The sequence below is a fragment of the Cydia splendana genome, chromosome 12, assembly GCF_910591565.1.
Source record: "Cydia splendana chromosome 12, ilCydSple1.2, whole genome shotgun sequence".
Taxonomy (NCBI): Eukaryota; Metazoa; Arthropoda; class Insecta; order Lepidoptera; family Tortricidae; genus Cydia; species Cydia splendana.
In genome coordinates, this window is record NC_085971.1 from 9774093 (window position 1) to 9790874 (window position 16782).

The 16782-nt window shown below is 37.9% G+C and overlaps 3 protein-coding genes across 3 annotated transcripts in view; 1 reads left to right on the top strand and 2 right to left on the bottom strand.

Annotated features, from left to right (window-relative positions):
* The window catches only part of LOC134795561 (programmed cell death protein 5), a 487306-nt gene that overhangs the window by 35002 nt on the left and 435522 nt on the right, over positions 1 to 16782 (top strand). The gene's annotated exons all lie outside the window — the stretch shown is intronic.
* LOC134795438 (cuticle protein 16.5-like) lies at positions 244 to 1305 on the bottom strand. Its single transcript, XM_063767278.1, has one exon. It carries the CDS (start codon positions 1249 to 1251, stop codon positions 340 to 342), a length of 912 nt encoding a protein of 303 aa, XP_063623348.1. The 5' UTR covers positions 1252 to 1305; the 3' UTR covers positions 244 to 339.
* LOC134795440 (cuticle protein 12.5-like) lies at positions 5920 to 14006 on the bottom strand. Its single transcript, XM_063767279.1, has 3 exons — positions 13862 to 14006; positions 7557 to 7748; positions 5920 to 6181 (listed from the first exon to the last, which is right to left on the bottom strand). The coding sequence occupies exons 1-3, from the start codon at positions 13871 to 13873 to the stop codon at positions 6089 to 6091; spliced, it is 297 nt and encodes a 98-aa protein (XP_063623349.1). The 5' UTR covers positions 13874 to 14006; the 3' UTR covers positions 5920 to 6088.

The window sequence follows — 16782 nt, forward strand, 5'->3', positions numbered from 1 at the left end:
TTATCAGGGATGATCGTGCGAAGGCAAAAAAAGTAGCATGTTTATTTTTTGTGTGCAAAAAGGCCCTACTTACATATAGCTAAACCCTCATAAAACAAAAAGTTTATCTCAGTGGGAATACCTAAGGTTTGGGGTAGAAACCATATTTCTACTCAGCTAGGAAGCCGGTGTTTCAGAGATCAGAACCGTGAATGTGAATTTCACATTTTCAGTGTAATTACAATTATTTGCGAAAAAAACAACTTTCATTATTATTTGTTCCAATTTATTTACAAAATAATCATTGTCGTTCGATGTCACTGAACTGAGGCGAGTAAATCCTCGTTACCGTGATGGCGCTCACCAGGGGTGCACGCTGTAGGCTTTGGTGATGAGGGGCGAGGAGTAGGTGAGGGGGGTGTAGGAGGCGTACGACGTCACGGGAGCGATGGGCGCGGAGTAGGCGATCGGCGCGGAGTACGTGGACACGACCGGGGCGGCGAACAGCGGCGCCGAGCGCTTCTTGATCAGGTGCGCGCCTGCGAGGGCGTGGGCTTCGAAATGCGCGGCACGGGCGGCGATCACCTCAGGGGTGTCCAGGGGCAAGGCAGGCGCGACGCCGGCGGTAGCGATGGGCGCCGCGTAGCCGGTAGTAGCGACGAGGGGTGTAGCGATCGCTGCAGTCTTGATCAGCGGGGCGCTGTAGGCGAAGGGGGCAGCAGCAGCGTAGGCGACGGGAGCGGCGGCGTAGGAAGTGCTAACGACAGCCGGAGATGACTTGATGTCCACACGGGACTGGTGGGAGACAGCGGCAGGAGCGATGGCTACAGCTGCCACCGGCGCAGAGTAACCTACAGGAGCGCTGTATGCGATAGGAGCCGCAGCGGCAATGGGAGCAGCAGCGTAAGAAGTGCTGACGACGGCCGGGGATGACTTGATGTCAATGCGGGACTGGTGCGAGACGGCAGCGGGCGCTATGGCTGCGGCAGCTACAGGTGCGGAGTAAGCCACGGGAGCAATGGGAGCCGCTGCGGCGTAGGCCACAGGAGCAGCGGCGTATGAAGTGCTGACGACGGCTGGCGAGGACTTGATGTCGAGGCGAGACTGGCTGGAGATGGCGGCGGGCGCGGCGGCCAGCACCGGCGCGGAGTACGCCAGTGGCGCGGAGTACGCCAGCGGCGCGGAGTACGCCAGCGGCGCGGGGGCCAGCAGGCCCGAGGGACTGGCAGAGGCCAGCGCCATCACGGAAAACAACACCACCAGCGAGTTCATCGTGGTCTGTGTTAGTTCAGGTGCGAACGACAAACGACTCAGATTAACTGATGCTTTCTTTCACTACGCGTATGTATTTATACTTCACGCACACTTCAGTGCATCATTGGTAGAAAAGTCAAGTTCAACCAGTTTGCTTCGGTTAGTCATCTCGATACCATTTACCATTTCATTAAGGATTGGTGTGGTCGCACTTTGTTTAACTAACTAGTTATAATTAACAGTACCTAATTTTAATCACGAAAACTTTTACGTTACTTACATAAGCTACAATCTAAATGCAGCTTTTAGGTACATAGAAAAGAGCTATTTTTCAGATACATATATACAGAAAAATGCATCGACCTACACTATTACATTCGGAAAAATGTTTGAGAAAACATCGTTGTAATTTTTATAATAAAACCTTTTTTTTTTTAAATATCCATGAAATACTTAGGTACAAAATATTGATAGTCAACTCTTTTCTGAATTACGGTACCTACCTATATATAACGGGTGTTCAATCGAAATTAGGCTGTAAAGGAAAACTGGAGACTAAGAGAAATAATTATTTTTGAAGATAAAGATTTTTTTTTTTAATTTGCAATAATACTTAATTCTAAAATACAAGGTGATGTTTTGTTAAGTGGTAGGTATACAGTATTCAGTCACACACAACGACATGCAAATTTTGCAAAAAATATATCTACTAATTACTATAATTTATTAAAATTCAAATATTAAATGTCATATAAATAATTAATTAATTAATAATAAAAATAGTTTATATTAAATACTTTTCTCAATGTTTATTTCTTAAATCAAATTATAATCTAGGTATTCCTTCGCGCTATAGAAACAATGCTCTAACAGAAAACTAGTTACTTTTTTCTTATATTCTATAGCGTTTAGTAGCTTTATACCGTTGGGCAAGTTGTTGTATAGAACTATGCACATATTGTACGCATTCTTCTTATATATATCTGAGTTGCATCGAGGTTGGTGTAGAAGATTTTGGTACTGAGTTATCTGGCTTGAAAATAATTCAGATCTCATTTTAAACAAATCTGGACGGTTCTTTACAAGTAAACATGCTTTTTTAATATACATACATGATAGAAAGAAAGAAAAGAAAGAAAATACATTTATTTAACGCCACAACATATTACATCTAGAAAACAAAGACATACAAACATAAAAAACATTGGACGCTAAAATAGGACCCCACTCAGCATAATGCCGCGGCAATCCGTGGCGCTGGTTTTCAGTGGGGACCTGACTTAGATAGCGGTAATATATTTAATTTCTGAAATACGATCAATACGATCTGCGCACCCGACTGACCCGACCTTATAAACTTTACAGGGTGTCCCTAGCCATTGGACAAAGCCAAAATGTACATATGCATTAGGATATTTAGAACCAGTATGTACAAAGTATCATAACAATCGGTGTAGCGGTTACGAAGAAATTAACAAATTACGATTTTTTTACTTTGGAGCAACTTGTATGTGTTAGTAGCTCCTGAGTTAATAAATAGTATGAAACCTTCTTCGACCGTTTTGATTATCTTTTTTATTTATGACATTAATAAGATTCTGACTTTTGACAAATGTCATCATTGCCGCACATTTTCAAACAAATTGTCAAAAGCACTGCCAATGATTAATACAGTATGTTTCTTTTTATTGTCGATTATTGGAAATAACTTTTGTTTAATAATTTATTTTTTTATCTTATGTTCTAATTAAAATAATATTACCGTTAGAGCATTTCTGACAAGTAATCCTACGTGGGATTTCAGGGTTTGTCCAATGGCTAAGGTCACCCTGTATGCATTAGAACAGTACCTCCAGGAATATAGGGTAAAAAGGAAAGCGTTCCACTTTTGTCAGTTTTGTACTCTACCTAATTTTCATTCAGCTTATTTCTATTCATATTTTACTTAAATGTTATGTCGGATGGTGTCATAAAACGTAAAAATTACTTACTGTACTCGTACTTAAGTCAAAGTCGACACATTTATTTTTAAAACGAACACGGTGTATTCTCCGATAAGTAATAATTTTTCAACTCGACCATTTCTATCAAGGAAACTCATAAATAGCGCAGTACCGATAACGTAAATAAGAGCGGGCAGTTAAAAAAAAGTTGAATGTCGTATTAAGCTGCCGGAGAAGTAATTCGAAGCGCCTGCGCTGCGGTGCAATTCTACAGTGTTTTTTGACAACTGAAGACATTATAAATATAAATTTGACCGTAATATACGATCATTTCAATAGGTATATACATTTTGTCTGAACGACTATGATTTGTGATTTCAGATTTTTGCCATTGATCTCAATAATAAAAGCAAAACCTTCATTACAGATATCCAATGGCCATCTTTGGTCTCTATTAGTAGCTTAACTTACGTAGGATCTATGCAAAATTTCGGGATCAGTAGCTTAATCTGATTTATTATCTGTGTTAGAATTGAAGTAAACTAGTTCACGAACATTGCAATTAAAAAATTAATGTTTGCCATATGGTAATTTATGGTCGCCATATCGTGAGCATTCATTAAAACAATTGAATTAAACCGTTGCAATTGCAAGCTGTCATTAGGGATTTTTTGCGGCGTGTTTAATACTACAGCGAAATTGTAAGGTATAAGCGGAGCGGCCTTGAGTTCACTTTCGTACTGCGCCAGTTGGGTGTAGGCTGGTTTTGATATGGAGTTGTTAACACCAAACTCAATATTATTAAATTAAATTACGGGAGGTTTAAATTCGACCACAGTAGGTACCTACTTATTAGCAGCTATTTTTTACCGACTATGTGGAAAGTGTAAAGGTCTGAAATCATAAGTCCATGTACAGCCGACATAAGCTTAGCACACCTGCATACATACTTGTATGCAGAGCTGCTAAGCTAATAACATTGCTGATTGTACCAGGCGTGACTCACTCCGCGATTTCGTCGCTTTGCAACAGGTAGCTACAAGTACATCCGTTCCACACCAATTTTGGTGGCTAGCCATAAGCCGCACGTGGCGCTGTCGCCACCTAGCGGCCATATCTGTCCTGATCGTAACAGATGCGTTTTGTTAGAGAGTGAGTCTTCTGTACCTACTACTATTATTTATTCTGTGATTGTGCTAACAGAAACACTCTTAAGAGCTACACACACCCGCCGCCAAGAAAGAAGGTTAGTATGTAAAACTACTATTCGTTCTAATTTCTTTCTATTGAAATTTCTAGTAACGAAAACTAGTACCAGATATAGATATATGTTACTTGCATGTTGATGACAAATTTTAGTTAAATTTTAATTAAATTAAATGTTCTTAATATAAGGTAATTGTTTAACAATCAGAGCGTAATCGTAACATCGATTGTAATATGGCGGCGAGTAGGTTAGTCTGACTTTTAAATGTCTATTGGTGGGCCTTATGTCATTGCAAAACTTTTATTCAATTAATAGCGTAGTCGATAGTGGAGTGCAATTGTCTGACCACTCTATATGAAATAAATGTATAACACCAACACACTGACTGCAGTGGCATGCGGAATCCAGCCTTATCCAGCGAGCCATATACGGCGAGCCGCTTATCAACGACAGTTCTCGCGTCCGATATTCTTTTATTTAACTTTACTCGCTGGCTTTCGATAAATCGATAAAAATTATCGGCATACCAACTTGTGGTTAAAATTTTGCGATGGCTTTATTAATTCAGATTTACAAGTAGTGAATATAATTTGCTTCAGTTAATAATCAATTAATCAGATTAAAGACGGATTGATCTTATTGATTCAAATCTCTAGAGCCTTAGGTATAAAGATTTGTTTATTTTTGTCGCACTTAGTTATTAAGTTCAAATTAATTTTATTTACAAGATGATTTTTTTAAATTTTGTTTGCACAGATAGCAAAAAAAAAACCACTAGGGAAGCTGGAGCTTATTTTTTTATGTTTTTTAGTCGTAATCTGTGCAAGGCAGTAGTGATGAAGTTGTATGAAATATAAACTTCAAAACACAAGAAATAACTCCTTAAAAAACAAATGAAGTTAAATATTTATCATTCAAAATCATTGTTTAAAAGTCAATTCTACCAACAACTCTAACTCTACATCAAATTACTTTGTCACTCTTGTGGATAAAATGCCCCTTTTATTTCTTATCAGTTTTTGAAGAATAAAGAGAGCTTTTACGAGTTGATGCGGTGAAAATCAAATTATTTTTATTAAATATTTTGATTTGTGCTTTTTAAGTAGTAACACAGACACTAACAGTACTATAAAAAATATGAGCTGAAATAACTAATGAGTGACTAATGAAAGTTCAACCGTTACCGCTGTGCCTTGGGTGACCTACGGCGCAATTCGGGAAATGAATTAGAGATTAACTAGATACATATCATATATATTGTCGTTACTATTTCATATCTAGTGAATCGCGGCGCCAGCCTACATAACGTACCTTTTGCCGTGGAACATCACATATCTTTACTGTATCGTATCTAGTGAATCTCTAATTCATTTCCCGAATCGAGCCGCTAGTCGTTATGGCATTTTCCACGAAAGCAGCAGACGCTGGTTCAATCCCAGCCCTGGGCAGTGGATTTCTGCTCACGTTCTTAATGGTCTTAAGTATAAATCTGTTTCAGCTTAAGATTCACGAAAAAGTAAAAACAAATAACTCAGATAAAAACCAAAAAGTTGAATTTATTAACAACAAACAGCTTTCCTGAAGAGCAGACTACTTTTCGACATTCAAAATTTGCTTAGCGCGCTAATAAATTAAATAAGCAATGTTGACTGTTGCACTGGTTGGCCGGGTGGTGTGGCCGGGCTTGTGGCGTCTGGCGTGTCGCTTACCAGGCGTGCGCGTAGGGGGACGCCAGTACAGGCGCGTGCGCCACGGCGGCGTATGGGGCGGGCGCCACGGCCACGGCTGGGCTGGCGAGCTAATTAGAGAACAATATAACAATAAATAAATGTTACGGGACAATATTATACAAACAGATCTTGTTCTACAGCAAAATAAATAAGACTTTTGTTGTACCTAAAATTAGATAATAGACGACGATAAATATGAACACTTATTAAATACATAGAAAATATCCAGGAGGCCAATTCGACTGTACAATTTGACATCAATATGATATCTAAATGCACGCGCGAAGAATAACTAAAGGACACTTTAGTTATTCTTCGCGCGTGCATTTCACTCGTACTTGTCCGTAAATGTATATTATACAACGGGCGTAAAAAATTACTGACATTTAGATATAATTTTGATGTCAAAATGTAAGTTAGAATTGGCCTCCATACTCAGGTCAGGAACGAATATCTTGCCGGGATTCACACTCGAGACCTCCAGCTTCATAGTTTGGGTCACTACCAATTAAGCTTAAAATGCCTTTAGTCACACAGCATTAGGTACACGTATTTAAGTGCCTGTTTTAAAAGTGCATTGACTCGCTTTTAATTAATTACCTAATACTATAAATACAAAGTTAAAATTAATAATCTCGTTTTGAATCTTGCCAAGGCTATGCTTATCTTTAGGCGTCACTGGCACTATAAACTTAATGGTTTTATTTAAAGTAAATGTTGCTAAAAAGTGGATGGTCAAGTTTGCAGCCAGAACTAAAATGCCAGGGCCGCAAAAATAAAAGAACTCTTTACTTGCAGAATAAGTGGTTCAGATTGGATCGGCCTACTCCAAGGTTAGCTCTACTTGTCATCGTGTACTTGCATTTTATTTACTATATTTCTTGGATTCAGAAACGTATTATTTGCATGCGCTTGCTCGCTCTAGACTAGAGCATGGCAACATATTACCGTGCAGGCGCGATGCACTGAATTGATATTATATCGTAATTTATTTTTTGTTTCTGGACACGGCCTTTCCTTTTGACAAGATTGATTTTGTTATTTTCATAGCATTAATTTTCTGATGTTTTGTCCATCAGTAAGTGACTTATTCGGTAGATAATTATAAATGATAGCTTCATAAAATGGAGGCGTAAAAGTACGAAAACGCAATTAGAGATACTATTAATTAGATAGATGTCGATTAATGCAACGAATCGTGTATTATGTGTTCCGGCTACGATGTCATATTGGCTATGAATGTATGGATTGATGACATGTCAACAATAGATAAGTAGTTACACGGTTATGACACTGATGCTGATCCGCGTGCCGCTCCGGTGTGTCAGCAAGACAGCGCTAATAGGCAAGTGTGATGTCCCGCTCGCCCACTGGAGTGGCGTGCGGATCTGGGAAGGCAGTAGTAATTTTACGTATATTTTAGTCGATGATCATGATACATACCCTCACAGTGTTGGCATAGGAAGTGGCGACAGGCACAGCGGTCTTAATAATGGGGGCTGGAGCGAGCCCATGGCCCCAAACGGATGCCACGGGGGCCGCATAAGGGGCAGCATAAGGGGCAGCTACGCCCAACGGAACACCGTACGGGCTAGGCGCAGCGGCGGCCACGGCGAGGAGGGCGGCGAACACAACCTATAGACAAGGATAAATAACTGTCTTCATAAACTCTTATAAATTCAGAGGCTGATTGTCTATAATCACGGAAATCAATCAGTTCTACCTTAAGTACATCATAGTTCAATTTACGTAATCTATCCTGTTGTTAATTTACCTGCACTTGTTTGTGATGGCTTTTAGTTAGGCTTTGGTCTCCCGTTGACGCTATGCGTTGTGCCCAACGTTATAGGAGAACACGTTTACTTTTAAAGCAACCTATTCTATAAAAAATCGGGCAAGTGCGAGTCGGACTCGCGCACGAAGGGTTCCGTACCATATAAAAAAAAAAAAAGCAAAAAAAAAACGGTCACCCATCCAAGTACTGACCACTCCCGACGTTGCTTAACTTTGGTCAAAAATCACGTTTGTTGTATGGGAGCCCCATTTAAATCTTTATTTTATTCTGTTTTTAGTATTTGTTGTTATAGCGGCAACAGAAATACATCATCTGTGAAAATTTCAACTGTCTAGCTATCACGGTTCGTGAGATACAGCCTGGTGACAGACGGACGGACGGACGGACGGACGGACGGACGGACAGCGAAGTCTTAGTAATAGGGTCCCGTTTTACCCTTTGGGTACGGAACCCTAAAAATGAGATGACAGAGATTAGATGGGCATCATTCGAATAAACTTTTATCGGAGTAATCATTCGGATCAACAATAATTCACGATTTTTTATTCACGAATGATTTATTCGCGAATAATTTATCCGCGGATAAATCATTCGACCACTTTTCAAATGACGAATGATTTATTCTTTATTTAATTCGAAAAATCCACAAAAAATATAAGTTTTTTGGCTTATTCCATTCAAATAAACAACACGAATAATAACACGTTTAATATGACTTGTTTTTACTGTAAATTTGTTCTGAGTTCTGACAAGTTAAAGATTGTTAAGGGTTAAAGGATAAGCCCAGGTAGTATAATAAACAAAGGATTAGCGTGAACAATGAATTACTCACACACAAAGTTATATTAGTAACTTTCTAGCCAGACCTAGAAAGAGATAGCTATATACTAAAAGAGTGAGAAAACCAAATGTTCTTAGCAGTTGTTTGCTTCAGAGCGAAACTCACAATACGTAATTTATTATTTAGGTAGTAACTATTTAGGTAGTTGCAGGACTTGCAGGTAGTTGTATTGCACATCACAGTTGCCAAATCTTTCGAAATCGTGAAAAGTTTATACCTAAGGTATTCCAATAACAAATTATTCGTGGCAATTCATTCGACGAATAAATTATTCGACGAATAATTTATTCAAATAAGAATAATCATCCGACATTTTTATTCGTCATTCGCGATAAATTTTGTTATTTTCATTCGTTATTCGTCATTCGAATGAAATTTGCACATCTCTTACGCAATGAACGGAAACAATTTGAACCAAAACTTAACAGTATTCGACATTTCGCCTGGATAACTCAATTTTGCATAAAACAGCTTTCTGCCCGATTCGATCTTTATTTAAGATACGCCAGTTAATAGATCTAGAAAAGATATGGATTAGATGTGTCAGTGTCAAAAGTGACGGTTTTGTTTTAAGTAACGTCACATTTGACACTGACATATCTAATCCATATCGTTTCTAGATCTATTAATTGACGTATCTTAAAGATCGAATCGGGCCGTTTACCATTTCATGGTATGCAATATTGAAGTCAAATACCGTTCCAGGTGTTAGGACTGTACGGAGTTTTTATCTTATCTAGTTATTTTTAGACTACCTAGACGCCCTCAAAACACAAAAAACCGGTCAAGTGCGAGTCGGACTCGCCTTTCAATTCCGTACATTTCCCAATTTTTACCAATGTATTTTTTTATGTGGAACGTGAATGAAATGTTTAAAAAAACCCGTGTAGGGGGTCGTATTATGTTATGAAGTTGACTCACGCTTGATTCACTTGATTGCACATTTCTAATAAGTTTTCCTGTCATCTATAGGTAAAGAACTATTTAGTGTATTTTTTTCAAAATTTTAAACTCAGTAGTTTCTGAGATGAATGGGGGGGGAATGATCCTATAAGGGTTCCGTTTTTTCCTTTTGCGGTTCGAAACCCTAAAAAATAAATGTTGTCGTTACACGTGTTTCGTTTTCATGTAAACAATTATTTAAAGGCTTTGACACGCGTGATACAAAATAACGCGTGTATTTTCTATTGACATATCTTCTTATATTTCGATTACACGATACCCCACGTCAGGCACGTTGCTGTGGGCACGTGTTTACAGGAAAATATGTTATAGAATATTTGGTGTTGCCAACTATGTAATACGTAGTTTAACATACAAGGTCATGATTTAACTTTAACCTAATTGGTGTTCCCTTAGGCTTAGTCAGCGACGTCAGAGGAAATTTATTCATAGCTCCATGAATACCAGATGCTTTTGTCTAACGTAGCGCAACAAAGTTGAGGCTATCTGTTCTTTGTCACGTCATTGGATTTGTCACCACATCCTACGAATGCCCTTTAGTTCGCAAAGGACATCGGGTGTGGGCCTATCTAATCTAGATCCAGACCGCCTTTCTAACGAGACCGGTCTAAACAATCACGCCTTGGTCGCGTGCGCTGTTGATGTTAGTCCTGTCCGTGTACGAGTTGCTTTGTGTTATGATTGATAGTTATTAATACGCTTAATCAGTTGTTTAAGCGTTCATACGCGCTACAGAGCTTTAGATAGATAGGTAGATGGTATTTATTAACCGGACTCGACATTGTAGGGCACAATTTTGAGTCCGTTTGGTACATAGCGAAATATTAGTATCGAAACAGTAACATTCTAGTGTATTGAATACACGGGTAATCATTAGAATGTTATTATTTTTGTACTTCATGGCATGTCTAGGAAACATATCAAATTAATTTAAGAAGAAACACTAGTAAATAAAATAAATCATAAACTAAAATATATATCATAGGTACCTATTATGAAAGAAAACCTGACCAATTGCTCAAGTGCCCAGGGCTAGCATTAAACCAGCGTTTTCCGCATTGGCGGCAGATGCCATAACCACTAACCAGCCGGCCTAGCCAAGGTTACAATCGCTATCGCTTCGACAACGAAAAGCTTTATGTCTCTCTATCACTCTTTCATATTAGTGCGACAGTGACAGTTGCGTTTTGATCGCTACGGAGCGTTTGGCATCTTGGCTACGCGGCCAGGCCGCCCATGAATTAAGACAAATGCCTACTACCTACATACAATGCAGACTTCACGGCATTGTATTTGTCACAATTTAATGCTAATGTAATTTCAGTCTGATCTTTCAATTGGCACCATACATCTGTAGATGGAGCGAATGTTATAAAATTTAATATTTAGTATAATTTGAATTAAAATTTATTTATTAAAACTTTACACATAAATGTTTTTCTTTACACGGATATCTAAGTAGCTTCCTACCATATGGCGTTAATCCGGCAGCTTTGGCTCGGCACGTCATATGAGTGACGTCTACGCCTAATTTGAATATTATGCGTGTGTTCGTGATTGTATCAGCGACATTACATTACACGTCCTTCGCATGCAAGCTGGCCAGGAATTGCGAATCGAGGTCGCTCTTTCATAAAAGTGGTTAAATATGTGTATCGAGAATAAATGTCAACTTATATTATTCCGGGATACATTCGTGACTTTATGTGTATTGGCATGATTCAATACATATAATAAACGTATGCTTAAAATACAAACAAGTTGTATGAAGAAGTCTTTAGTAAATTCATACCTAATGTATGTAGATATTGTTATATCATCACCACAATATTCTACTAATAAATAGGTACTTACTTTACAACAAAGCAACTGTAAAGTACAAAAGCTTTAAGTTAATAACAAAAAGTATCTCATACAACATATGTTTTTCTTCTGAATTCCGAAATCCGCACTTAATAATATTCTGTACTTACCACCGTTTTTCCGGAACACTTTTAAATTGCTAGGTGTTTTAACTAAGATGTTTTTCCGCGAAGACCTGTGAAGTGCTATGGTCCAGTTTGTTTAGGACAAATTAATAAGTTCGGTGACCGCGGGTATTTGTCAAAGTTATTTTTAAATGCCACTCTCAGTTAAGAGTATACGATAGAGCCAAACGATGAAATATAATTAATTAATGTTTGTTGTTATTTTTTAGGAAAAAAAACCTGATTTTTGTATCAAGACTAATGACTAATATTAATGTCAAATGAGTGGACTAAAAGATTGTTTAATATGATTAAAAGAACGTGAACGTTACCAATTTTCCCATTAGTCGTTGATTAAATTTAACCCTACATATTTGAAAATTGCTTCAAGTTATACAGGGGTCACACGTACAATGAGTTTTCACTTAAGGAGCACCTAACCACTTAACCTTTAATTTTAGCTTTTGGCCATTTTGAAATTTAATCATTAGGCTGTAGTTAATTGGGACGTTGACGTATATACTTCCGATCTAGCCCACAAGATGGCAGAACTTACTATGCACAAGAAAACGTACGAGAACGGTAGATGGCAGCACTTGCTTTGGCATATACATGTTTATGTTTCCGATTCAGGCCATAAGATAGCAGACTCTCCAACGCGCACGACCCCTATGCTTTGAACAGATGTTTCGTTAATAATGAACCGTTTTTGAAATACACTTTGCTAAACATTAGTGCAAAAATCGGCATGTTTCAACCCTAGCAAGTAGATCCTATTGAATGACACATGACATGTGTCAATTTAAAATATAAATAACTTTGTAGGATTGTCACTGATATAAAAATATTTCATTTTAATGTTCCAACCTGTATGTACCTATAAGGAAGGACAAAATTAGTCGTCAATGTCTCCTTTGGCGTAAATCGAGCCTTTCTTTAATTAAGTTGTTTTGTTTTTATTTTGAACTGATGTTTTTTTTTATCATCGGTACCTGAGGCCCTCTGTCTACGTATACAACTCAAAGCACTGGAATACGGTCGTGCCAAAATTGAACCACGAGCCTAGCGAGTGGTTCGAAAAGTGGAATCTTGAGCGTTCCGAGGGTATTAAGGCACGAGGGTTAAACAAATTTTGGTACCGAGGGAAACACAAAATTGTTCACCACACCAACGCGAGGAAAATACTAACTGGGAAATATCAAACAAAATCAAATCAAATCCAAATGAACGTTATTAAATATTTATAATTTAAAAGTCAATTCTACCAGCCAACATTTGGAAACAACTCAAAATTTGCATTACATTGCCTGAATAAAATGCAACTAGATTTGAAATAATCCGGTTAAAAAACGTAGCTTGACCGAGAAGGGTCGTTGGCATCTAATGCCCATCATATTTGCTTCATGAAAAAGTATTAATTTGATTTATCTCTGTTCCATTTCCGGCTGTTGTTTGGTTAATATGCGCCTTATTTAAATGTACGAGTATTTAGCTGACTGATAGACAATGTAAAGGGTTGTTGAATATACCGGGTGTGGCCTGTAACACGAGCAAAAAACTTACTATAGGCTGTACTCCTTAAACTAACCAACATTTGTTCAGCGACTTTAAAAAATTATGAAGTTTTTAGATTTCCTATTTTTCGTAAAAAGTGCCGATGCCACTGACGAACAATACAAATATTGAATTTCATGACATATGTATTATAGATAAATTGCGGTAGAGGCCTAGATAGATGACAAGATTTAGTAGTCGATCCGGTTTGTTTATGAGAATCAAATGTTTTTATGGGACCCATTCGATCAAAGCAATACATGAGTCAAAGATGACAGTCAAAGTCTAACTAGTCAAGCACCTTGGAGTTGCAAGCGTCCATAGGCTACGGTGACCACTTACCATCAGGCGGGCCGTATTCTTGTTTGCCACCGACGTGGTATATAAAAACAAAAACAATCGTGCTCAACGCACGAAACGCCCCTTACTAAGCGCTACTCAGTCGTAACGTCACGTTTGAGTAGAAGCTGTCTTGAAGTACCTATATGGTTTTGTTGTTCTGAAGATGATACTTAAATGCAAATTATTTAAAATAAAACTCTAAGAAGTCTTCATCTAAAAATGTGATTATATGAAAAACTTTCTTATTTTGAAAATGACTGCCGGTTATACAAAGAAATGGTCTTACCAGCTTGTACATTTTGAGGGGTGGGTTGGGGTGTCTTGTAGAGGTGAAGAAGGAGATGTGGGACGAATGTGCTTAGGAACCGAGCCGGCCAGCTTATATACTGCCTAGACACATGCTCGGCCCAAGTTTAGCCCTACCTCCTGGGCCTAGGTCATTTGTATCAGCCTTCGGGTGGATACGTAGCGTTAGCAGAAAAGGCTGACTGAAAATGAGATAGTTTTGTTCAGTATTAGTTCAAACGAATTGTATTACCTATTATACTACTCATACGTACTCAATTCAAAACTTATACCTTCTACAGTTATACTACATGAATCTTCTGCCTACTTTATCACCATACATTTTCAATCTCCTCATCATTATATTTATTTTACTCGATTATAATACCTAATTAAAATATTTAATTGAAATAATAATACCTTATTGACAGCCTGTTGTGTTTCACTACTGAGCGAAGGTCTCCCCTTACATTTTCCATTCCTCCCGGCTTAGTACAGTATTCAGCCATTTTTTAAAAAGGAGTCTGCTCGTTTTACCTTCGCCTGGGGGCCGATTTTTGAATATCGACCGCTCGATTTCGTGTATTTCGTTAAATAATATCTCCACTACTAGGCATTTAAATTCTACTAATAGAATTGAGATCGAGTGGTCAATACCACTAGGTTCCAAATTTCGATCGCTCGTATTTCAAAAATTAGCATTTCGCCGTTTTCCACCGATTTTCGAGTGACGAAATCGAGCGATCGAAATTCAAAAATCGGCCCCCTGGTCTGCCAGATCCTCGATCTGAGCGGGGCTGCCAGTCTGTGACAATCTCGGCCCACAGCTCACTCGACATGTGACAGACATTCTAGCCCAGTCCCACCTCAACTCGGCCGCTTTCCGGAGCTACAAGTTTCCAATAACAATATTTTTTTAAATTAAGGATGGAGTAAGCACAATAACAACTTCCTTCTATATCCTCCGGGAACCTTGTAATATATTATGGTATGTATTTTTGTCGAAGTCCTTTAATTATGAATAAGCTTTGCAAAATGCTTAAGAATTGCGAATAGCAAAACTATGCAAATTAAATTAAAATTATAATTTAACATGTTCAATGCGGAACGGCTTGGTTATATCCTGTACAAGTAGGCATTGTTTATTACGGGGTAGGTAAGCTAATAGGGGATATTACTGCAATGTTCTGCCGCCAGAGTGCAGCACTACCGACTCTAGTAAATTCATAGACTAACTTATACATACTGTGCCTTAAACTGTTTTTCGACAAGTTTTCACAGACAATAAAATATGACATTGATGCATCAAGGCGGTTTGTTAAAAGGGCCTACCGGTAAACGCGAAAATCGAAATTTAGTTATCTGCCTCTTTATCGCTCGAATATGCAAGAGTGATAGAGAGGCAGAAACCGAACTTTCGATTGTTGTGTTTGACGGTAGGCCATGTGATTGACGTAGTGACGCATGATGTGTCATTGATGTTTGTTTACTGTATGTGCTAGTTGTGCCCAAAGAGTATAATAATATATGTATAGTAAAAGAGAGCCAACTCGCGAGTAAATGTCAAAAAACGTCGACACTAACGCTCCTAGCGGATTTTTGTCACAAACCTTTACGTATGTGTGCGTGGCACACATGCATAGTAGTAATAAAGACTATGGCGCCTTTTTCCTTGACCGTAAACAGTGAACTACAATGAGGGTTCCATTCTTTCACCTTCTTGCAAAGCAATCACGTGAAAAATGAATACACCTCATTGTAGTGCACTGTACACGGGCAAGGAAAAAGGCGCCAATATATTATGTACTATAATACATATTCATTCAGTGACGATTTACTACCTAGACCAGTACGGTTACCATCAGTTTGTCACTGACATAAACGCCGTCGAGAACGTAATTTACTTTCTATACATCCCGTTTGCACTAATATGCGAGTGCGAGCGAGATGTATAGAAAGTAAATTACGTTCTCGACGGCGTTTATGTCAGTGAGAAACTGATGGTAACCGTACAGTATTTTATAAATGTTCATACCAAAGAATATTTTAGTCGCAAAAGTAAAAACACGATGTGTAAAAATATCATTTATTTTTCATTACTTACATGCGTAACAAACCAAAAAAATATTTTCTAAGGGTTCCACTTATTATAATAAATTAGTTCGAAATAATACAAATCCACTATTAAAACTTGGACTTAAATTTGACTAGCTAGCACGAGCAACGAAGCATTGATGCGTTTTGGAGTCATGTTGTTTTAATTCGCACAGCCGAAAAGGCAATAACGTTTCTTTCTCCCAGGCGCACTCATTTTCATCAATTTATAGTGATTATACTATAAATTATTAATTAAAATTACAAAAAATTAGAATCTTCTGTTTGACTTTTATAGTTTGACGGTTACTATGTTCTTTGTTTTAACGTTTCCTTTCACGTAAGGCACTTGGCGAAACTATTTAGTTAAATGTTCTTAATAAAAACGATTATATTATTTTAATATAAATACAATTATATTAAGACGATTAAAAAATGTGAGGTACCTAAATTACTGAAAATATTAAACGTTTCATACTTGAAACGGAATTTGTGATAAAAATGCAAAGACAAAGTTTTTTTTCTTTTTAACAATTATGGCCTGGATGCGTGTTTTTTAAGACATCACAGACAAAGCGGTGACACCATCTAGTTGATTTACATGGAAGCATCAGGTGAGGAAATGTTGCTGTAAACATAATGCTGACTGCGCTAGTTTCCATATATAAGGTACCCCTCTTTGAAGTTTCGCCCCCCTGGTTGTGCCACCTACGCAGAGCTTTGCCTAATATTCCCTATTGCAGCAATATTAATCATTATACTGGTATTAATGGTAAGTATATCGATATAAACAAATTAAATCGGATAATGATTTTTAAAAGTCCACTG